General features: G+C 44.4%; 1 protein-coding gene across 1 annotated transcript in view; it reads right to left on the reverse strand.

The window, feature by feature from the left end:
* Positions 1–9,376: 9,376 nt before the first annotated feature.
* SPTBN4 (spectrin beta, non-erythrocytic 4) overlaps positions 9,377–23,728 on the reverse strand; it is a 373,692-nt gene continuing 359,340 nt past the window's right edge. Inside the window, 5 exon segments of the mRNA XM_030219988.1 lie at positions 9,377–10,401; positions 10,971–11,013; positions 12,641–12,814; positions 13,712–13,995; positions 21,381–21,435. Of these exon segments, the coding sequence (XP_030075848.1) occupies positions 10,240–10,401; positions 10,971–11,013; positions 12,641–12,814; positions 13,712–13,995; positions 21,381–21,435 (718 nt within the window). The 3' untranslated portion in view covers positions 9,377–10,239.

Raw genomic sequence — 23,728 nt, forward strand, 5'->3', positions numbered from 1 at the left:
GCAATTGATGTGAGAATATCTGAGCTGATTGATCATTTTGCAGCTGGACATGCATATTTGTAGTTAAGTTTAACATCTTTACGTGTTGCCAAAAAGTAGAGTATTTTAGGCAAGCATTTATTTCGTCAGCTGGTTTCGATGGAGGAACTACAGGTAATGTTTGCCTGAAATCTCCTGCAAGCAATATTAATGTGTTCCCAAATGGTCTGATGTTTCCACGCAAATCTTGCAATGATCGATCAAGAGCCTCGAGGGATTTTTTTTGCTGTGCTGTTTCCTCGGCACGTATTTGAGCCATTCTTTGTTTCACTCGTTCGCTGATGCCCATTCTTCCTCAGTTTGATTTGCAATTGTAGGTATATAAAAACATGCGCGTATTCAAATGCAATGTTGTGTCGAAATTTGAAAGCAATCGGTGAAGAACTTACGGAGATTTAAGCCACTCTCAGCCTGTCGTGTTCTGTTGAGAACGAAGCAGATCTGAAGCTGCAGAACACGATCGCCGTGCTCGCAACCGTGCATCATGAAGTCTGGCTGCACGTCACTCTGCTGCTTCCTCGGCATGTATTTGAGCCATTCTTTGTCTGTTTCACTCGTTCGCTGATGGCCGTTCTTCCTCAGTTTGATTTGCAATTACTCGTCGCACTGCTTCCACTCCGCGAGTACGACAGCTGTGACATCTATATAATAGTAGGTATATAAAAACATGCGCATAATTTCAAAGCAATCGGTGAAGAACTTTCGGAGATTTAAGCCACTCTCAGCCTGTCGCGTTGATTCTGTTGAGAACGAAGCAGATCTGAAAATGCAGAACGCGATCGCCGTGCTTGCAACCGTGCATCATGAAGTCTGGCTGCACATCGCTCTGCTGCTTCCTCGGCACGTATTTGAGCCATTCTTTGTTTTGCTCGTTCGCTGATAGCCATTCTTCCTCAGTTTGATTTGCAATTACTCGTCGCACTGCTTCCGCTCCACGAGTACGACAGCTGTGACATCTATATAATAGTAGGTATATAAAAACATGCGCGTATTCGAATGCAACGTTGTGTCCAAATTTGAAAGCAATCGGTGAAGAACTTTCGGAGATTTAAGATTTTGAACAAATGAACATTTACATTTTTATTTATATAGATTATGGTGGAATGCACCCCCAGTACTCTTACTGAAAGAACTATCTTACATTTTTTTAAAGACTTTATCACATACTCAAGGGATATCTTTGGAAGCTAGATAAGCAGGAGCATACTTGTATGACTGTATTCTTGTATTTACATAACTATCCTCTTTTAATGGCTGATTCTCTTTACAATTTATTTGTTTTTATTGAAAACTGCCTTGATCTGTCCATCAGAAAAGACAGTATAGCAAGTTTTTAATTAAACAAACCTATTGAAATCTCAGAGGAGACTACATTAGTTGAAGGAGTACGAAACTCACCTAATACCCCTGCACAAGATCCAGTCAGTTTTTAGAATGGTTGCCCATTGCTTGATTCTGTTCCTTCAGCATGAGTGACAAGTGTCATCTGTGGCCACACCCAAGGATTTTTACAAAGGTTGAGAGCACACTGAAAACAAGGCAGGGAGTTTGCCTCACTGTGATCTGGTATCCACATTCTGTTCCCACACCCTGTTCGAACACCCCAGGTCTTATAACAATGAGAGATGCAGCCAGCACAATCCTATTAACAGACACCCAATATTCAGCTGTATTTAACCGGCCAGGATCGGCACCTGGCTGGTTAAATATGGGATAACCAGCTGTCAGTGGTACATGGCCGATATAACCGGCTAGCCATCGATTTTTAAAGTCACACCGGCCAGGTTTGGCAGCCATATTTGGCTATGTGAAACCCTGAAATATCTTTGACCGGTCTGACTTTAACCAGCCATTGCTGAATATTGGCTTGGCTGGTTAAAGTCTGACCGGCCAAAGTTAAACTGGATATTCAATGCCAGTCACCAGAAAAGGCCGGGCACTGAATATTGGCTCTCAGCGCTAACCACAGGAGTTAGCCGGTCTAACTCCTGCGGTCTGAAAACAGCCTCAGAATATTTATAATGAATGTGTTGTCACCTGGTGGAAGATCAAAGTTCCAGGGCCTGCTTATGCCGTAGTACAGTCTATTAGGGGGAAATTTTCAAGACGGCTGGATAGAGTCAACCTTTAGAAACTACCCCCTCCCTAACTAGATGGTGGCTAAAAGGTATGGAAGCAATATTCAACTGGAGGCTTCTAACCAGGTCTAGGTACTGAATATCTAAGACTGGGGCAGCCACTGGGAGTTACTGGTATTACCTTAGAACAGCCCTTTCTCTCTCTGGATACTGATGCTGAATATTGATGAAGCCTGGGTAACCCCAAGCCCCACCCTGACTCTGCCCCTGGACTGCCCTGGCACTAACCACATTACCACCTTGCTGGGCATGATGGACCGTACAGGTCTTTATCTGCCTTCATCTACTATGTTACTATGTAATCGGAGACATCCATGATGGTCAGATGTTCAGCAGTGCTCTCCAGTTCTGCCACTGAATATCTGCTCCCTCTGGCAGGAGCCGCTCTTGCCTGGTCAAACCACGCAGAATACCAACCCCTACATTTCAACATGTGCATATTTTTTTTTCCGCATTAACAAAAGAGGGCCAATGCTGAAAAGCTAATGGCAGCATTAAAGGCAGTTACCGCTGGACTAGTGTGCATATTAATGTGCGCATAATATTCAATTGGCATTAGTGCACCTATTAACTTGCACGCCAACGATCAGAGCTGGCTTAACTACTGGACCACTGGCTGTAGCCCAGGGTGCTGGTGATTAAGGGAGCCAAAATATCCAGCCTCTGACCTCACCTGGGCTACCCCCCCCGCCCCCACCTCAGTCTGGTCTGTCCCTTTCTCTCTTCCCTCCTCACCTCCCCATGGATCCGGCACTACTCCCTCACCTCCTGGGTCTACCCTCTGCTGCATCCTCTGATGCAATTTCCTATGGGAAGGATGCAGCAGAGGGAAGACCCAGGGGCTGGCTGAAGGCAGCCTGTCATGCTGCTATTGCTGGTTGAAAAGTGAGGTGAAGGAAGCTATTAGGGCTAAAAGAAACACCTTCAGAAAATGGAAGAAGGAACCATCTGAAAATAAAAAGAAGCAGCATAAGGAGTGTCAATGCAAATGCAAGGCGCAGATAAAGAAGGCCAAGAGGGATTACGAAAAAAAGATAGCATTAGAGGCAAAATAACATAGTAAAAAATGTTTTCGGTATATTAAAAGCAAGAAGCCGGCAAAAAAATTGATTGGGCCGCTGGATGACTGAGGGGTAAAAGGGGCGATCAAGGAAGACAAAGACGTAGCGGAGAGACTGAATGAATTCTTTGCTTCGGTCTTCACCGAGGAAGATTTGGGTGGGATACCGGTGTCGGAAATGGTATTTCAAGCGGACGAGTCAGAGAAACTTACTGACTTCACGGTAAACCTGGAGGACCTAATGGGGCAGTTCAGCAAACTGAAGAGTAGCAAATCTCCTGGACCGGATGGTATTCATCCTAGAGTACAGATAGAACTGAAAAATGAGCTCGCGGAGCTACTGCTAGTGATATGCAACTTATCCTTAAAATCGAGCGTGGTACCGGAAGATTGGAGGGTGGCCAATGTAACACCGATTTTTAAAAAAGGCTCCAGGGGAGATCCGGGAAATTATAGACCAGTGAGTCTGACATCAGTGCCGGGGAAAATGGTAGAGGCTATTATTAAAAACAAAATTACAGAGCACATCCGAGGACATGGATTACTGAGACCGAGTCAGCACGGCTTTTGTGTGGGGAAATCTTGCCTGACCAATTTACTTCAATTCTTTAAAGGAGTAAACAAACATGTGGACAAAGAGGAACCGGTTGATATTGTGTATCTGGATTTCCAAAAGGCGCTTGACAAGGTACCTCATGAAAGGCTACAGTGGAAATTGGAGGGTCATGGGATAGGAGGAAATGTCCTATTGTGGATTAAAAACTGGTTGAAGGATAGGAAACAGAGAGTGGGGTTAAATGGGCAGTATTCACAATGGAGAAGGGTAGTTAGTGGGGTTCCTCAGGGGTCTGTGCTAGGACCGCTGCTTTTTAATATATTTATAAATGATTTAGAGATGGGAGTAACTAGCGAGGTAATTAAATTTGCTGATGACACAAAGTTATTCAAAGTTGTTAAATCGCGACAGGATTGTGAAAAATTACAAGAGGACCTTACGAGACTGGGAGACTGGGCAGCTAAATGGCAGATGACGTTTAATGTGAGCAAGTGCAAGGTGATGCATGTGGGAAAAAAGAACCCGAATTATAGCTACGTCATGCAAGGTTCCAAGTTAGGAGTTATGGACCAAGAAAGGGATCTGGGTGTCGTCGTCGATAATACACTGAAACCTTCTGCTCAGTCTGCTGCGGCTAGGAAAGCGAATAGAATGTTGGGTATTATTAGGAAAGGTATGGAAAACAGGTGTGAGGATGTTATAATGCCGTTGTATCGCTCCATGGTGCGACCGCACCTTGAGTATTGTGTTCAATTCTGGTCGCCACATCTCAAGAAAGATATAGTAGAATTGGAAAAGGTGCAGCGAAGGGCGACTAAAATGATAGCGGGGATGGGACAACTTCCCTATGAAGAAAGATTAAGGAGGCTAGGGCTATTCAGCTTGGAGAAGAGACGGCTGAGGGGAGACATGATAGAGGTATATAAAATAATGAGTGGAGTGGAACAGGTGGATGTGAAGCATCTGTTCACGCTTTCCAAAAATACTAGGACTAGGGGGCATGCGATGAAACTACAGTGTAGTAAATTTAAAACAAATCGGAGAAAATGTTTCTTCACCCAACGTATAATTAAACTCTGGAATTCGTTGCGGGAGAAAATGGTGAAGGCGGTTAGCTTAGCAGAGTTTTAAAAGGGGTTGGACGGTTTCCTAAAGGACAAGTCTATAAACCGCTACTAAATGGACTTGGGAAAAATCCACAATTCCAGGAATAACATGTATAGAATGTTTGTACGTTTGGAAGCTTGCCAGGTGCCCTTGGCCTGGATTGGCCGCTGTCGTGGACAGGATGCTGGGCTCGATGGACCCTTGGTCTTTTCCCAGTATGGCATTACTTATGTACTTATGATGGGCAACAGGTGTAAACTTTACAGGCCACGGGGGGGGGGGGGGGGGGGGGGAGTGAGAGAGGTAAGGGAACAGTGCCAGACCCATGGGGAGGGAGACAGAGGAGGGGGAAAGACAGACTGGACTAGGGTTGGGTGGGATAGATGCTGAACCCATGGAGAGGAGGGAGGGGGTGCCAGAAGAATTGCAATGGGGGGGGGGGGGGTGGCACCGCCAAAGCAAGTTGGTTCAGGGCTCCACTATGCCTTGAGCCAGCCCTGCCAAAGATAACCACAAAAGGTATTTAAATGGCTGTTAATGAGGTTAGTCGATATTCCCTCCCAATGCTCAGATGGCAGCTTAGAAGCAAATACTGGCCTTAACACTGAAAACTTACCACCAGCTTGTTTTTTAAGAGATTTCTTGTGAATTTGGCAGAGTAAAGCACCAACTGCGAGAAACAAATATCTACATGAACCCAAGCAGAACCAAAAATGAAAGCTCGCCCTGGCGCCTGTTTATCTGCACTTAAATATAAGCCTTAAAGTGCAAATACTTTTAAAAAGGCTCATATTTAAAAGTGCAGAACTGCGCTGATGTGTGCCTGCACTTCCAGTTGTGTCTGAACATGCACTCAAGAACTCTGCTCAAAAACCCTTGTATGCATGTGCCAGGCATGTAACTGCCTCTGCTTCCACTTTCATAGCACAATTTCACTGCGCATAAAATGGAAATATAATTAGCTTTGAGCATTGGTTAGCTATTTTTCTATGCGGTCATGCTGTAGGGATCTGCGCTGTGGGTTTTGGCATGAACATTTGAGCATTGGCCTCTAGGTCTGCTCAGGGTGGGAAAGAAAACGCCAGAATTGTATACTGAACCTTGATATGCATGTCAACTTTTTCACACAGAAGTCATTGTGCAGAACTAGCTGATAAGTATAGGTCAGTATTTTCTCGGCATACAAATTTAAACAAAAATTCAAACAGAAACTGGTAGCCTGATGCTCAGAAGCAAATACAGGCAGTAGAGGCCATTAGGACCGGACTAGCACCCGTATTTGCTGGAGTTTTGAGCATCTCCCTATGACTTGCTCAAAATTCACAGCAGAAGTCTGACCATTAAAGAGGAAAGAAGCAGGTAATAACAGACCTTTGTCCTTTTATTACATACAAAGGTAATAAGAAACTAGCACATTCTACTCCCATTCTGCTTTTGGAAGGCAATTGGCAAGTGTTGGCTACAGCATTCTATAGGTACCATGTATTTTTACACTGTTTTCCATTACTAGAGTCAGATAATTAATGTCTCTCTTTTCTATCCTCCTCACCTCTTGTAACAAAAACACATTCCAGCATTGCTGAGAGTCCGTTTGCAATCTTATATGCGCGTGCTTAAGCAATTCGAGGGGTTTCTTTCATTTTCATGCAATTATTTTTAAACCTTTACAAATGTTTTTTTTGCTTGTTGTTTTTTATTTTTTGTTTGCTTCTGCAAAACCCAACCGCATCATGATTCGCAGCGAAATAAAAATAAAAAAAGCATTGATGTTTTTGATTTGTTTTGGAAAAATATTTGAGTGTTTTAAGTATGTATTATTTATTTAAGCTTTGAAAATATGGGACATTAACCAGCAGCAAAGTCAGGAGGTAGAGGTTACTGGAGGACAATGGAAAAATGAAAGGAGACCTGCCTTTTGCTCAGTACTTGGCATCTGTAAAGGAGACCTGCCTTTTGCCTCAGTACTTGGAGTCTGTACAGGAGACCTGCCTTTTGTCTCCATACTCGGAGTCTGTGAAGGAGACCTGCCTTTATTTCAGTGGTCACTCCCAGTCCTCAGGGGGTCAGATTTTCAAGATATCCCTAACAAATATGCAAGAAATTTGCAAATATTGGAAATATGCAAATCTCTCTCATGTATATTCATTAGGGATACCCCGACTTGTTGGCAGCCCTTGAGGATTGTATAAAGGAAAACTCATGGGTTGACAGTGGACTTGCTTTCAGCAGGCTGTAACCATGTGTATTGTGTGAGGTTAAGGCCATGTAGTCTGCATACATATCCATTTTATATTAATGTACAGGTTTACCAGTGACTGCATACATCTATCAAGTGTGACTGGAGAGGCGGCAGCACTGGTAGTTGAACAGAAAATAACTTTTTCAACTGTAGAGAATGTTCATATGCAAACTTCAAATAGACGCATGCTTCAGTGAGTGAGAAGTACTGTTGGTCACCCCATCGGCCCCAGGTTTAAGCATTTGGTTACAGTTCTAGAATGTCTTCTGAACCATCCTTTTCTTTCTTTCAGAAAAATAAAACTCAGAACCTGAGCTGCCTTATTTTAATACTGCAAGCCAGGACTGCCGACAGAACCTGGGGCAGGCCTGCCGCCGGGCCCCTTCCACTCGGGACACAACCACTGGGCCCCCCCACCCACACTTGGGACGCAGCTGCCGGGCCCAACCTGGAACGTAGCTGCCGCTGCTGCCACTCACTCACTCTCGGGCTGCTACCAGATCCTGGTGCCGGACCCCCCCCCCCCCCCCGAGGATGGGGAGGAGCAGACGCACTGATGTGGGCTGGGACCGGTTCCCAATATGAGCAGCAGGAGAGAGACAGATCCCCTTGGAGGCCGGGCCGTGAAATTTTGTCCCACCGCCCCCCATCCCTCTTGGCGACCCTGCTGCAAGCAAACTGTTTTCTAACCTCCCTGCACTTTTCTGTTCCTGCTTTCATGTAATCCTTCAGTCTGGGCCCAGTGCATTCTGAGATGAATTTCCAAATTGTGGGGAAGAGAAAGCGATGTTCAAAATGGATTAGGCTCAGCCACCCATTGAAAGCTTTCACTTGAATGGGTTGCACTGGCCTACATGAAACTTTATCTATAAAATCTGAATATGGTGGCATAACAGTCATGGGAAACCTGGGTTTATGGACAGCATTTCCTACAGGTGAAGGAAAAAATTTTGAGAAACGACTGCTATCTTATTTTCTAAACTTAAAGTGCACTGTTCCCTCTAAGCTGAGTGGGAGTCCTCCACCTACAATCCTGCCAGTGGATGAATCTGTTTCACTACCACACTTTCAACAGTGAGGGACAGGACTCCAGGGAACCTGCCTGCCCCTTAGCAATTGAAAACGTAATATTGAAACATCACCCCCTACTGGCAGCAATGCAGTTGGAGGACTCCCACTCAACTTAGAGGGAACCAATATTTTGGGCCCTGTTTACTAAGGTGAGTTAGCGTTTTTAGCGCGTGCTAAAAATTAAAACGTGCTAACCAATCAGACACCCATAGAAATATTATGAGCTTCTATACAGCACGCGCTAATGCTTAGCACACGCTAAAATCGCTAACGCACCTCTAGCACAGCTTAGTAAACAGGGCCCTTAGTGATTCTAGTATTCTATAATGGAACCTGAGAGCCCAGTTTTCATTACAGAATAGGCTCTTATCAGGCAATCTCAGGGAGCCTGTATGCTTCTTAATTGGGCGATGAGTGAGAGGCTGAAGGCTGGCCACGTGGCAGGTGTGCATAAGTTACACCTATTTTAATTTAGAGAAAATATGCCCATATTTCACTTTTTAAAAATAACCCCATAGGAAAAACACGCACATATTCACACTTTCTCTGAGGCATGCACAAATTTACAGGTTTATTTTACACACATACAAGTGTATGTTATAAGGTATGCATGTAAATACTAAACCCACCCCTAGGAATGCCACTGCTGAGGTCAGAGAAAGATATACATGTACAGGGTGTATTTGCATAATTTTACATGCTTATGTGCCAGGCAGTTTTAGAAAAGGTACTTTTTCCACCCTCTAAGACCTCATCTGTCTACTTTTATAACAACTGTTGTTAAAAGAGCAAACCAAATATATGCTTCAAAAGTCAGGATCTTGAATTAACATGTTCGGCCGGGAGCAGGATGGCTGGAAAGTTACACAATCAGTACTAACCACACTGGCAGCGAGAAGGTGAACGTATGTTGGGTCCAAGTTCTGCTGGAAAGGACGCCACTCTACGAGAATGTTTCTGGGAGGGTCTCAGCAGAAAAAACTGGTACAGGAAACCTGCTCGCAATGGACACCACTAAATCTGACACACACTCCTACATCTGAATGGCGAATTATGGGAGCATAGGACAGCATGGGCTAGATTCTATATACGGTGCCAAAAAACAATTGGCGCCGAAAAAGCGCTATTCTATAAGCCACACTTAAAGTTAGGCGTAGTTTATAGAATAGTGCTTATGCCCGGGAATTGTGCCTAGCTTTAGGTGCAGCCATTTGCACCAGCTGAAATGTGCTGCAAATGTACGCATCTACATTAGACGTGTATCCCCGTTATTCTATAAATAACGTGTGTTAATTTTAAGAAATGCTCCCGTTACGCCCATTACCTTCTCATTTTTGCGCCCCCTTTTTCAGACCGTGCATAAATGCCAAATAAATCTAATTAGTGCCAATAACTGCTTGTTAAAAAGCCAATTAAATTACACACACAAATCGGGCGCATGCCCAAATTTGCACACGCAAGTTTTGGTGACTTTTATAGAATAAGGGAGTATATGTCTCAGAACAGAACAGTTAAAATGGTTTGTGCGCCTGGCCCAATTATGAGACTCTACAGAAACATCAGAGACAGTTGGCTTGGGTGGGAGCCTCTGAGACGGCCTGAACCGCAGCCAACCTTGCTGTCAAACCCTGGTCAACTCTCATGGTCTGAGTCCTTTCTGCTTTTGCCTCATTTCATACAGTTTTTCTAAGAAAAGCAGGAATTCCAAGTCCATTAATGCAACAGGGGTAAAATGTGGAGTAGCTCAACTTCTCAGATCTGCTGGAGGAAACATGGGCCCAGAAGTCTCAAAAATAACTGGATATAACAGCACTCACAAGAGGCTCAGAAACAGAATATTAACTCAACCCAGAACATAGCACCTGCACTCTCTCTCTCGCTTCTCGAACAAGAAAAACAAAATGTGTTTGCTAGGTTGTTTAGGCAGAAGAACCTCAACATGTCTGTGCAGGGCTTCCTGTTTCCTGTAGGTTCTGTGTTGGGGGGAGGAGGGGGAGAGATGAGGCTGCCTGCACTTCTCAGGCTTCATTCATTTCTTCCTGCTAGAAGCACTGGGTCTGCGATCAGGGTCTCGTTTCAGGTTGCCCTCATCGGTGGAAGAGGTGGTGAGGAGTGCCTGACCCCACTTAGCAATCTCGGCATGCTCCGAGACAGAGGTTGAAATGACCTGGATCCAGGTCTTCATCTCATCCTGCAGGATAAGGAAAAAGTGATGGACATATTTGGCACCCCAGACAACTGAGGATGATATCATTCCAATAGGAACAGCTATGACATTACAGAACTTATCTCTCTACATATTATGTCATTAAGAAGGCAAAAAAAATCCCCCGGCTGATAAGAACATTAAAAAGATGAGTATTGGACTATTATGAAAAATATTGAAATATCAAGAATTTGACATAAAAACCATTCACTGCTTCCAGATGAAGAAGTGGGTGTGTAAATCTCACCATATTAAGATCGGATTTGGTGAGTGTCACCGCTGAGGTTAGCGGTAAAAGAGTTTCTAGTGGGAGTGTGTTAGAACTGTGATACAAGTCAACTCCCCGAAAGACATTGGTGCTAGTGGATGGTATATTAAGAAGAATATATATACACATTCCCTACTATCAGGCTAAATCCTTTTCAATCTATAAATTTACTGGTCGATATTCAAAACCATTTAACTGGCTGGTTAAATTGCTTGTTCAGGGATCTCTGATCATTTTCAGCAGCACATACCTCTGAAGAAAAGAATTCTTGATAAGGACCTCTTACCTCATCCTTTGCTTGGAAGAGAAATTCATTGCCATCCTGTGTCCTGTGGGAAATATGGCAGAGTGTCAGAGAGAGATTGAATGAGGAAGGACCTTGGGAGATCATGTGGAATTCTAAAGAGTGCAGAGAGAGATTCCCCTCCCCCCCCCCATCAATTGGAATCAAAGGAAGAGAAGGTGAGGAAAGGGAGAATTTAGAGGTCATCTAGTATCAGAGATGGATTTCCTGAGGTCACATAGAATCCTAGAGAGGAATCTCAGGCTAGGAATCTTAGGTGGTCACTCTAAATCAGGACGTCATCTAGATTCTTACAGTAACAGGCAGGGAGGAATCTTAGGAGGCCACTGTGACTGAGAAGAGGTCATCTAGATTCTTAGAGGGATAGGGCAAGGAGGAATCTTAGTTGGTCACTGTGACTCAGGAGAGGTCATCTAGATTCTTAGAAGGATAGGGCAGGGAGGAATCCTAGGTGGTCACTGTGACTCAGGAGAGGTCATCTAGATTCTTAGAGGGATAGGGCAAGGAGGAATCTTAGGTGGTCACTGTCAGGGCCGCCGAGAGATTAGGCCGGGCCGCCTCCACACCCCGTCGCTGCAGTCCGCGGTCTCACCTGCCTGCCTCCACGGCTCCGGGCCCCCTTCATTTAAAGCAGCAGTCGCAGATCGCGTCTCTTCTGGCCTTCCCTCCCTGTGTCCCGCCCTCGTCTAATGTAACTTCCGTTTCCGCGAGGGCGGGACACAGGGAGGGAAGGCCAGAAGAGACGCGATCCGCGACTGCCACTTTGAATGAAGGGGGCCCGGAGCCGTGGAGGCAGGAGGTGAGACCGGGGACTGCAGTGCTGGCGGCCTGACCCGAGCCCGGGGAATTTTGCCCCCCCCCCCGCCCCCCTCTCTCAGCGGCCCTGGTCACTGTGACTCAGGAGAGGTCATCTAGATTCTTAGAGGAACAGGCTGGGAGGAATCGCAGGAGGCCACTCAGGAGAGGTCATCTAGATTCTTAGAGGGATAGGGCAGGGATGAATCTCAAGTGGTCACTATAAATCAGGACAGGGAAAGAGTACAGGGGAGAGAGGGATGCTGGAAAGCCACCTACACCTAAATAAATACAGAAGGGAAGGATCTCAGGAGGGCAGCCTACATGAGGTAGTGCAGGGACGGACCTTGGGAGTCACTCTCTTAGAGGGATAAAGCAGGGTGAGATCTCAAGAGTATATATAGTCCCCCCCCCCCTACTTCTAGGCAGAATCTCCTGTACTTAAGCCCAACACAGCCGGATGTGTTAAAATTTCCAGTGACAGAGATGCCATATCCTCCCTAGGAAATACTGAAGGCCTCAGTATTATGTACATGGGTACCTCTTTTGCATTTAGCCTTCCTCAGCTATGTTTACAAAGGATGTGAATGTAGTTCTCTGCTTCAGTTCCTCCTTCTGCATGAGGTCAAGCCTCTTCCAAGGCTGAGCCCTTCAGTCAAGCTAGCAACCACCCTCTCATCTTTTCAAACAAATGCTAAGAGGCTTTGTGATCAAATTCAGCAGAACAATCTAGAAATGAGGTGCCATAGCATCTAAGCACGGAGTGTTGAAGGGTTTGCCTTTTAGATTACCTGGACTGTGAACCACTTAGATATGTTTTAACTATGAGTACTATATTAAATTTTTTAAAAAGTTACCTCAGTTTGAAGACGTGTTTCTTTTTTTTGTAGTCACTGGCGACATCACACGTAGCATTGTTCAGGTTCAATAAGGGTTCTCCGCCATATGTGCTGCCAGAGCTGTGACCCTTTGCATCCTTGTAAGTTCCCAAGTCTCCTTTGCTAATGACACAGTAAAGGTTTACCCAAGATCTGTGGAAAGAACCCAAGATGTGAAGGCAACGTGAAATTCAGTGGTGCCATTTATTCAAACAGTGCACTTCAGAAACAGACATGTGGCACGGAGATCCGTGACCTAGCAGGATGCTTCAGGAGGTCAAAATGCATGACAGCACCCAAAAAGACGAAGGGCAAACAGAATTTAAAAAAAATGATTGTTGTGTAATTACAGTGGAGTAAACAGAGGCAAAAGTATGAAAGTGACTCAACCAGAGGTCACAGACAGAGTCCACGGATAGAATTGAGGCACAGGCAATAGCCTGGGGGTTCGGTGGCAGCGCTGTGCACTGTCAGGAAGGGAATTTGGGTTCAGTCCTTGAGTTGTGTTTTCCGCTCACTGGGATGACTGAGGCTGGGGCTGCTGCATATAAATCTCCTGTGGGGGGGGGGGGGGGAGAGGAAGGGAGAGAGAGTTATGGTCATTGCTTAAAGGTCACACCTAGGGCCAGGTTCTGGAACCATGATTGAAGGTTCGAGAAACAGCCCCATGCATTGCCCCTGCCCTGGCCAAGCACCATCAATACAATGACCAGATTAATTGTGATTGGGGGGTGGGAGAGAAGAAGGGAAGCATAAAATAGGGGAAAACCCCCCAGGTAGTTGTGAATGAAGTTTCATAGCACCAGATCTCAACCCTGGCTCCGATTCAACCAGAACTACAAAGGAGTAGGAGAAAACTGCTGGATCCAAGAAAATTCCCCAAAGGCACAGGAAGATAAAAGAAACTCAGCCAATAACAGAGTCACAATAACATTCCAAGTATTTACTGACCCTTGTAGGCGTCATCATCAAACCATCTCCCTGCAATAAATACTTTTATCGTCCAGAGATGTGTTCAGGTCCTGCTTATTAAACAGACAGCTGCAGTACCTGTTTGAGGCCTTCTTATTTGGCCCTTCCAGTTCATGCTTGCGAAATAGGAAGCCCTCTTGCTGAACAGTGTGGGTCGGTGGTGAGGGTGGTGGGGCGCTGCTCTGTGCTGGAGCTGAGCGAGAGCGTCGTGCTTCTCCTGGGGGCTGGTTAGGGTCCTTGGGACGAGGTCTTCTCCTGGGCTTTGGTCTATCCCTGGCTCGGGGCCTATCTGGCCTTGGCGTTCTCTCAGGAAGCTTGTCAATGCCATTGAGCAGGCGAGCTGGAGACTCCCTTTCACGAGACTATCAAAGAGGAGCAAGAGTCAGCTATTGTAGGAGAACCACAGAATCACTTATTTCTAGTTATATTTAAACTGCTCTGGTGTGTTACGACAAAGGGCAGTATATCAAATTTTAATAAATTAAACTGCAAACTGTGACATTAAGACTAGGTATAACTGGGTTTCCAGAAGCTGTCCTGGGGACCCCACAGCTAGTTGGGTTTTTAGAACATCAACTATGAATATTCATGAGATAAATTTACATATGGTGAGTATCCAGTATATGCAAATTTCTTTCATGTATATTCATTGTGGATATCCTGAAATCCCAGCTGGTTGTGGGATACCCACATCATCTGCTCTGATCTTATACTCCATTACGAGCATTACATTCACAACTGGATAATTTATTGAAGTTGACATCAGCAAAAGTAAACAGGACGATGAAGTCAATAACTATATTGTCCCAGGTTTGTGAAATATTTTGCCAAGAGAAATTTGGAAGGCAGAAAGATAATTATGCACTGCAATGTGACCAGCGAGCATGGAATTTTGGTACATTCTTTTACCCATTAAGTCTATAGATTTAAGGTCCTTGTTTGGAGAATAAGGCATACGGTCTTTAGATGTTTTGTTCTTCCTCATTGCAGATTTGACTATCAAAGAAACATAAGACAATTGTTGCTTGCCATGTCCTAAAACTTCCTGCACTCAATATTTATTATCTGAATTTTGTTTGGTTGGGCTAACTGAATTAGGAGTTGACCAAATGGATATGTACAGGTCTTGAAGTATTTCATCTGTAGGGAGCCGCAATACTCTCCTTATGAAGGTCATATAATGGACATATAATAACTCTTCCTCTCTACGATTCCCTAATGTGTCTGTACACACAAACCTTATTCTACCACAACATTACTGTATTTGTTCATACCGGAATTGGCGAACGCCTTTACGGTACTATGTAAGCCACATTGAGCCTGCAAATAGGTGGGAAAATGTCGAATACAAATGTTAACAAATAATGATTTTAGACAGTGTAGCTGGGTCGCCCATCCAGGAACCAGCCAGGCTCGACCCTGCTTAGCTGCCTCTTCCTCCACACAACTGTTGCCTTCACTCCACAGCAATCTGGCTCCTCTGAGCTTTGGCTCCAGGCCCTGCGAACTCCCAGGACTTCCTCCTCCCTCCGTTCCTTTCACAGAGGCACATTCAAAGCCCAATGTTTATAAGTAAGAGTTTTTATTTTTTTGCTTCAAATCAACAAAACACCCTTCACTCCAAGTTGTTTAGGCTAGCAGCCCAGAGCACTATTCAGGTTCAACACAGTCAAATTCAGGTTCAAAACAGTCCATATAACTTCAAACTCAGGTTCAAAAACAGTCCATATAGCTTCACTTCACTTTAGCTCAGATTACTTCACTTAGGGAACAGTACATTATCAGAGGGAAAAACCCAATAGCTTGGTAGGTTGCAGCCCAGACCTTTTTAGTATGAAACAGTTTACATAGTCTTTCTTGCACCTTCTTACAGCACAGTTACACAGCTTTATTCCCACCTGGTTCAGGCTGGGGTTTCAATTGAGCCCAGCTCTCTTTCTCTCCCACAGGCTGCACCTGTTTCCTCTTTAGTAGAGATTTCCCCCAGTGCCTCAGCCTCTCTCCTCCGGTCCTCCACCAGTCTCTCCAAGGCACAGCCAGCCACCCTCTTACAGCAGCTTTTTGGGTTTTAGCCAGGGCTCCAATCTCCATCTGTTCCTCCCCTAGTCCTTCAGTAACCTCCATTTTATCCTCCTCTCCAACTTCCCCCGCCCCCAAACTCTCCAGCTGGCCCTCATCACCTTCCTCCGAGACCATTTCCCAATCTTCTATCTCCTCTCCTAACTCTTGCACAGCCGGGTGGGGAAGAGAAGGATTCTGGGACTGGTAGTTCCTCCTCTTCTTCCTTAACCCGGCCAACCTCTCTGCCTCCGGTAGACCAGCTTTCTGAATGTGGGTGTTGTGCACATGAAATCTGCCCCGTTGGAGTTCCCCGGCTGCCTGCACCCCCTTTCTTTGTGCCTTCCCGGATCCCCTTTCACCTGCACTCTCACAACAGGCACTGAAGACTTGGTTATTTTAGTAGTATATGAGGGTATAAGAGGAGACTCAGCTGAAGAAACCCCATATTACATCTAAATGACAGGAGAAGTTTTAGATGGGATTGTTTTACAGGATTAAGCAATTTTTAAACAGAAATTGAAGTTGTTTTGGTTTTGAGTTTTAAGCTGCTTTGATACAAGCTGAAAAATGACACAAAACTGCTATTAAATAAATAAATATTTATGCATTTACATTTATTTATTGGGATTTGGCTCAAACTTTTTCCAGTTGTAGCTCAAGGCGAGTTCCATTCAGGTACAGTAGGTACTTCACTTTATCTGGAGGGCCTAAATCTATGTTTTTACCTGAGGTAATGGAGGATTAAGTAGCTTGCCCAAGGTTATAAGGCGCATCAGTGGCATCTTAAGCAGGCTTTAATTTTTCTCAGCCTGCTGCTCTAACCATTAGGCTATTTTTTCACTCTTATACTTAAAATCAAGGAAGGCCTGGGATTGAATCCAAAGTTTAACATATGCTTCCTGGCCAGTCAGGAGTGCAAAGCAGCACAGCCACGGGATGGCAGGAGCCCCAGTCAGCACTCAGTGGCTGGGCAGGGGATCCACATGTACAAGTTTCCAAAGGGGACCCTGACCTGTGCTCATTGTCAAGGATTGTTGCTGTAATGACTGGGCTAAAGTTGGGAAGAGACTAGAAATGAGGGCGGGGGGGGGGGGGGGGGGGTGGTCAAACAACAGGAAGTTGTGAACAAGGTTAATGATGCCACAGCCCCTCAAAGACAGGAAGCATGCCTGTATGTCACTTTTCTAGCACTTTACCCAAGTGAAACTGGTCTGGACCCCCTCAGTAACTGATCATTTTCAATACATTAAAACCAAGTTGCTCACCTTTAACAGATGTTCTCTATGGACAGCAGGACACAAGTCCTTACAGTATGAGTGGCATCACTGATCGAGCCCACATGAGAAAACTCCAGTTTTATGGGTTGGGAAAATAATTTGGGATGAAGTATTTGGTAAAAATTGCCTTTCTTATTATTATGAGTTTAGTTTTACAGCTATTGACATATGTACCCTGTGATGTGGGTGTTTTTGTGAAAATTTACTTTCTTTTTCTTGCTATTTTTCTCATTGTGGTGTTACAAGGATGAAAATGTAATACATAAGAAAAAGAAAGTGGTATATATGCCATCCAAAGTGACTCAAAAGCTTCTAGCACTAAGTGGGGAAGCTTTCCCAAGTAGGCTCCATTGGCAACCTCACCTACGCTGTGAGGACTTGTATCCTGCTTGTCCTTGGAGAATATTTACCACCATAGTGGACAGTTCCCTCCTCCTCCATTTCACCTCATTTGGTGGAATGAAATGTGATCATCTCTGGGAGAAGGTGACTAAAGGTACCAAAAACAAAAAATGAGGTTTTAATGAATTTTGTTAGAACAAAGAATTTATAATGCAATAGTCCAAATTCGATCCTTTTATGTGAGAAAATAATAAAAAAGTTACAGATGTTCGAACATGTAACTTTTTCAGACTTCTTATGGGCCCATGACATAAAAAGTTGGCCATTCTCAACATTTTGCATCCAAGGTGGTAGAACTAGAGGACATGAATTGAGGTTGAAGGGGGGGGGGGGGGGGGGGGTAGACTCAGGAGTAATGTCAGGAAGTATTTTTTCATGGAGAGGGTGGTGGAATGCCCTCCCGTGGGAGGTGGTGGAGATGAAAACGGTAAAGAGTTTATAAACAGCTGGAGAATCTGAAGGTGGACAAAGCTTTGGGGCCAGATGGGATACTGAAAGAGCTCAGAGAGGTCCTGGCGGGACCTCTTAAAGATTTATTTAATAGATCTTTAGAGACGGGAGAGGTTCCGTGAGATTGGAGACGAGCAGATGTGGTTCCTCTTCACAAAAGTGGAGACAGGGAAGAAGTGGGAAACTACAGACCGGTAAGTCTCACGTCGGTGGTAAGAAAAATAATGGAGTCTCTGCTGAAAGAAAGGATAGTTAACTTTCTAGAAGCCGACGGGTTTCAGGACCTGAGGCAACATGGCTTTACCAAAGGAAAATCCTGCCAAACAAATCTTATTGACTTTTTTGACTGGGTGACCAAAGAACTGGATGAGGGACGTGCGCTATAGATGTAATCTACTTGGACTTCAGCAAAACCTTTGATACGGTCCCCCACAGAAGACTCGTGAATAAGCTGAAAGGGTTGAACTTAGGACTGAAAGTGGTGAACTGGATAAGAAACTGGTTGACCGACGGGTGGCAGAGGGTGGTGGTAAATGGAATCCGCTCGGAGGAAAGGAAGGTGAGCAGTGGAGTTCCTCAGGGGTCGATGCTGGGGCCTATTCTGTTTAATATATTTGTGGGAGATATTGCTGAAGGGTTGGAAGGAAAGGTGTGCCTTTTTGCAGATGACACGAAAATAGCCAATAGAGTGGATACCCTGGAAGGAGTAGAAACGATGAGAAGGGATCTCCGAACATTAGAAGAATGGTCGAGGGTCTGGCAGTTAAAATGTAATGAATAATTTTAAGAGAACAGCAGATTGATTGAGTAAAAGAAGTTCAAAACAAAAGAGCATATTAATATACCAAGCTTTAGTTTTGTCCACAGTGGACAGATATATTCCATTGAGAACACCAAGATGGTGAAACGTGGCTCCACGTCAGGAATAAAGAAGTTCTTTTAACCACACGTCACCACAGCACTAGGGTGACGGCCCGGCAGCAACCACAAGAGATTTCACACTGGTATTCACTGACTGCTTACAGATAAGTGTCTTATATTGCATTTAAGCATAATTCCATTCAGATTGCTTATATTATTGTGGAGGTAGCTATGATCAGTGCTATGATGGCGGATTGCTGCGAGCCGACTCCATTTTTTATGGTATAAAGGCACTTGAAGCAAAATTCTGAGCACTGCATTATAAAAAATAAAAAAAAATACTTAAATCATAATACATTAAACAATATATAATATACTGGTGGAATAGTTATCATCAGTTAAAATTTAATGCCAAGAAGTGTAGAGTGATGCACTTACTACTACTACTACTTAACATTTCTAGAGCGCTACTAGGGTTACGCAGCACTGTACAGTTTAACATAGAAGGACAGACCCTGCTCAAAAGAGCTTACAATCTAAAGGACGAAATGTCAAGTTGGGGCAGTCTAGATTTCCTGTGTAGAGGTATAGTGGTTAGGTGCCGAAGGCGACATTGAAGAGGTGGGCTTTGAGTAAGGATTTGAAGATGGGCACGGAGGGAGCCTGGCGTATGGGCTCAGGGAGTTTATTCCAAGCATGGGGTGAGGCAAGGCAGAAAGGGCGGAGCCTGGAGTTGGCGGTGGTGGAGAAGGGTACTGAAAGGAGGGATTTGTCTTGGGGTGCGGAAACCCAAAAAAGAAATACTGGTTAGGAGGGGAGAGACTAGTAAGCTTGACTCAGGAGAGAGACCTTGGGGTGTTGGTGTCAGAGGATCTGAAGGTGAAGAAACAATGCAACAAAGCGACGGCCGTGGTCAGAAGGATGCTAGGCTGCGTAGAGAGGGGCATAACCAGCAGAAGAAATGAGGTGTTAATGCCCCTCTACAAGTCGTTGGTGAGGCCCCACTTGGAGTATTGTGTTCAGTTTTGGAGGCCGTATCGTGCTAAAGATGTAAAAAGACTGGAAGCGGTGCAAAGAAAAGCTACAAAAATGGTATGGGATTTGCGTTGCAAACCGTACGAGGAGAGACTTGCTGACCTGAACATGTATACCTTGGAGAAAAGAAGAAACAGGGGAGATATGATACAGATGTTCAAATATTTGAAAGGTATTAATCTGCAAATGAACCTTTTCTGGAGATGGGAAGGCGGTAGAACTAGAGGACATGAATTGAAGTTGAAGGTGGGCAGACTCAGGACTAATGTCAGGAAGTATTTTTTTCACGGAGAGGGTGGTGGATATGTGGAATGCTCTCCCGCGGGAGGTGGTGGAGATGAAAACGGTAATGGAATTCAAACATGCGTGGGATAAACTCAAAGTAATCCTGTTTAGAAGGAATGGTTCTGTGGAATCTTAGTGGAGATTGGGTGGCGACGCCGGTAATTGGGAAACAAAATGGGAGCTGGGCAGACTTCTACGGTCTAAGCCCTGATCGTGACTGAATAGATAGGGATGGGTTGGAGTGTAAATTTTAAGGGGCTTTGACGTTAGCTTCAGAAATTTTAGTACAAGAAGAGTGCTGGGCAGACTTATATGGTCTGTGCCCTGAGAAAGGCATGGAAAATCAAACTCGGGTATACATATAAAGTATCACATACCATGTAAAATGAGTTTATCTTGTTGGGCAGACTGGATGGACCCGTTCAGGTCTTTATCTGCCATCATTTACTATGTTATGTTACTATGTAATGGAACTCAAACATGCGTGGGATAAACACACAGGAATCCTGTTTAGAAGGAATGGATCCATGGAATCTTAGCGGGGATTGGGTGGCGACACTGATAATTGGGAAGCAAAACCGGTGCTGGGCAGACTTTTACGGTCTACGCCCTGATCATGACCGAACAGATAGGGATGGGCTTGAGTGTAAATTTTAAGGGGCTTCAACGTTAGCTTCAGAACTTTTAGTACAAGAACAGTGCTGGGCAGATTTATACGGTCTGTGCTCTGAGAATGGCAAGGACAAATCAAACTCGGGTATTATATATATATATATATATATATATATATATATATATATATATATATATATATATATATATATAAAGTATCGCATATCAAGTAAAATATTTTGTTGGGCAGACTGGATGGACCGTAAAGGTCTTTTTCTGCCATCACTTACTATGTTACTATGTCATTGCTTTAGTCACCTTTTCGCACAGATGGTCACAGTTGATTGTCTGGATAGAATGACAGACTAAAACATTGCTACAGCACTTGTATACCCTGTGTTGAAAAATGCTACAGAATACATATCAAAGAAAAATTTATTTTTCCAGTCTATGTTACAAGCCTCTAAGAATTAACTGAGATAATTATAGCAGAGGTAGTAAAACTGGACATGTTCCTATCCTCAAATATCATCAGTGAATGAAAGGAAGGAGCACTGGACTCCATTCTGGGTGTCTAAGCTCAGATACCTGAAAGTAAACAGAATGCACTAGACACAAACTTTCTCTCTAGCCCAAGTATTAAGCATCTAGGTAGGGACAAAACAAAGGGAGAGTGAGGAGGAAGATTTCTGATACCAGAAACTATATTACTCAAACAAGCTTAAATATTATTGCAAAAGCTGTGGAGATTTCCACCTCCTCACCTGCGCTGCTTCTTTCTCCTGAAGCTGCTCCACAATATCCGCCAAGGTCGCCTTCCTACCAATACACAGAAAAGAGAAAGTTGGCAGCTCTTTCCAAATAAGTAGGGAGGCAGGGCTAGATTTATGTAAAGCTGGTCAAGCTACAGCTCAGGGCCTCAGATTACAAGGGGCCTCAAGGTTCACTAGCATGGAAAACTATTAAACATAAAACTTACTTCCTACTTAATCAAGGGGAGCCTCTTAAATGTTACAGCTTAGGGACCAAAATATACCTAAATCCAGCCCTGAGAAGAGGGGAAAGGGAGTCCTACTTCTTAATAACAAACAAATCAGTCTCATTATTTTATTCTCAGTTCTTCACACAGTTTAAAGAATTCTTTAAAAAAAAACCAAACATCCAAACAGGGCTAGCATTGTAGCATAGGGACAGTACTTCACAATGACATGCAAAGGGACCTGCTTTCAGTTCCTGGGCTGGCTGAGGTCTTTCATTCTCTTTGTCAGCTGGGGTGGGGACAATGTTGCAGAGGCAGTACTCACAGCCCCTGAATGGGGAGACAGGAAGGCCTGGGGATAGAAACATTGTTTCCACTGTTGAGAAGGAGTCCTCCAATTACACAGCTACCAGTAGGGGGCAGTGCTTCAATATTGTGTTTTCAATCACTAGAGACAGGCAGGTTCCCTGGAGTCCTGAAGAGATTGCCTGTCCCTCACTATTGAAAATGTGATAGTGAAACAGCTCCACCCACTGGCAGGATTGTAGGTAGAGGACTCTCACTCAGTTTACAGGGAACAGTGGACAGAAAGTTGGTCATTGCACCGAGGTGAGACCTAGAGGGCAATTCTATAACATGGTGCCTATTAGGAGTTTACTCTGTAATGGAAATTAGGCTCTAGCTTTTCTTTATACAATGCTAGTATAATTGGGTATATAATCATGTATGTGGTTAGGCATGAGCAGTCAGCCAGCCATAGAGCTGGTGGACATACTTGCACCTAAATGCCAGAGACACGTGCATAACTGATAGCACTCTATAAGTGTGAGTCCCACTCAGACTCAACCCATGAGTAAAATATGTTCTATGCAAGATATGCACATGTTTACCGAATCCATCTTGAAGGATTTTACAATACAGGAAAACAATATCCATCTTCACCAGCCAATATTCTGGCAATACGTTTTCTATTTCCTGGATAACATGCAAAAAAATGTGAAGTTTCTTGTAAATATGACGTGACTTTCTGAGCTTCTAGTTTCAGAAAAAAACTGAAAAATGTTGACAATGGTTCTAAAACTGATTGTTTAATACACACAATGGGGCGTCCCAGAGGTGCTGTCAAATTTGTATGAATTTTTGGAATGAAATAAATGTAAGGAATTCGAGGACTTTTGGCATTTGCGCACATATTTGCACATCTTCTAACCATTTACGTGCATATTAGGCACATACATGTTAGCACTTTCTTTATAAAATTAATCCCCTAGTGGCTAGTTGCAGGATCCTAGACAGACCTCTGGTGGTGTGCAGTGGCGTAGGCCCATCCAACAGTAGCACATGTTTAGTGGTAACTGGTGGGAATCCCAAGCTCCGCCAGCTGACGATGTCCCCTGATGGTAATGAAAATGCTACTCTCCACAACACCGGCACCTACGCATGCTCAGTTTTCAGTGCATGCCTGCTGCCAAGGTGGAAAGAAGCATTTTCCCACCAGCTGAGATAATTTTTTTGGGGGGGGAGGGGGGTGGAGAACACTTGGTGCCCACCCAATTCTTGCCTAGGTCCACTCAAAATCTGTTGTCTGGCTACGCCCCTGGTGGTGTGGCTCGTGGCCACTGCAAAAGACTACCGCTACAATCAGCAAACTAAAGTAAGCTAGGCAGAGATACAAAATAGAGGAAAAAATCCCCAGGTGGTTGCTAATGCAGGTTCAGGGCTCCAGATCCCAGCACTAGTTCCAATTAAACTGGAAGCCCAAAGACACAGGAGGAAAAGGTTAGGGCTAGCCCAGAAACTCAGTGATGGAGGACATGGATTTCAGTTCCAGGTCAAATCTTCTGCTCCCTGTACTGGCCAACGCTGGGGATGCTGTGGAGGCAGCATTCGTAGCCTTTGAGAATATGAGAAAGTAATGGTTATTGCACAATGGCGACATCTAGTGGCTGGATTTACAACCCTCAATCACAGGGTTCCTGGAGAAGGTCTGGGGTGTATTCCCCACTCAAGGATTTCTGCTGTGGTAAACGGGCTATATAAAATGGGAGGGGAATATAAGAGGTGGTGGGGGAGCAGGAGGATGCATCAGAAGATTCATGATGCTCAAGCCTGAGAGAGGCTGGAACAGGAGGA

Source organism: Microcaecilia unicolor, chromosome 11 (assembly GCF_901765095.1).
Source record: "Microcaecilia unicolor chromosome 11, aMicUni1.1, whole genome shotgun sequence".
NCBI classification, from domain to species: Eukaryota; Metazoa; Chordata; class Amphibia; order Gymnophiona; family Siphonopidae; genus Microcaecilia; species Microcaecilia unicolor.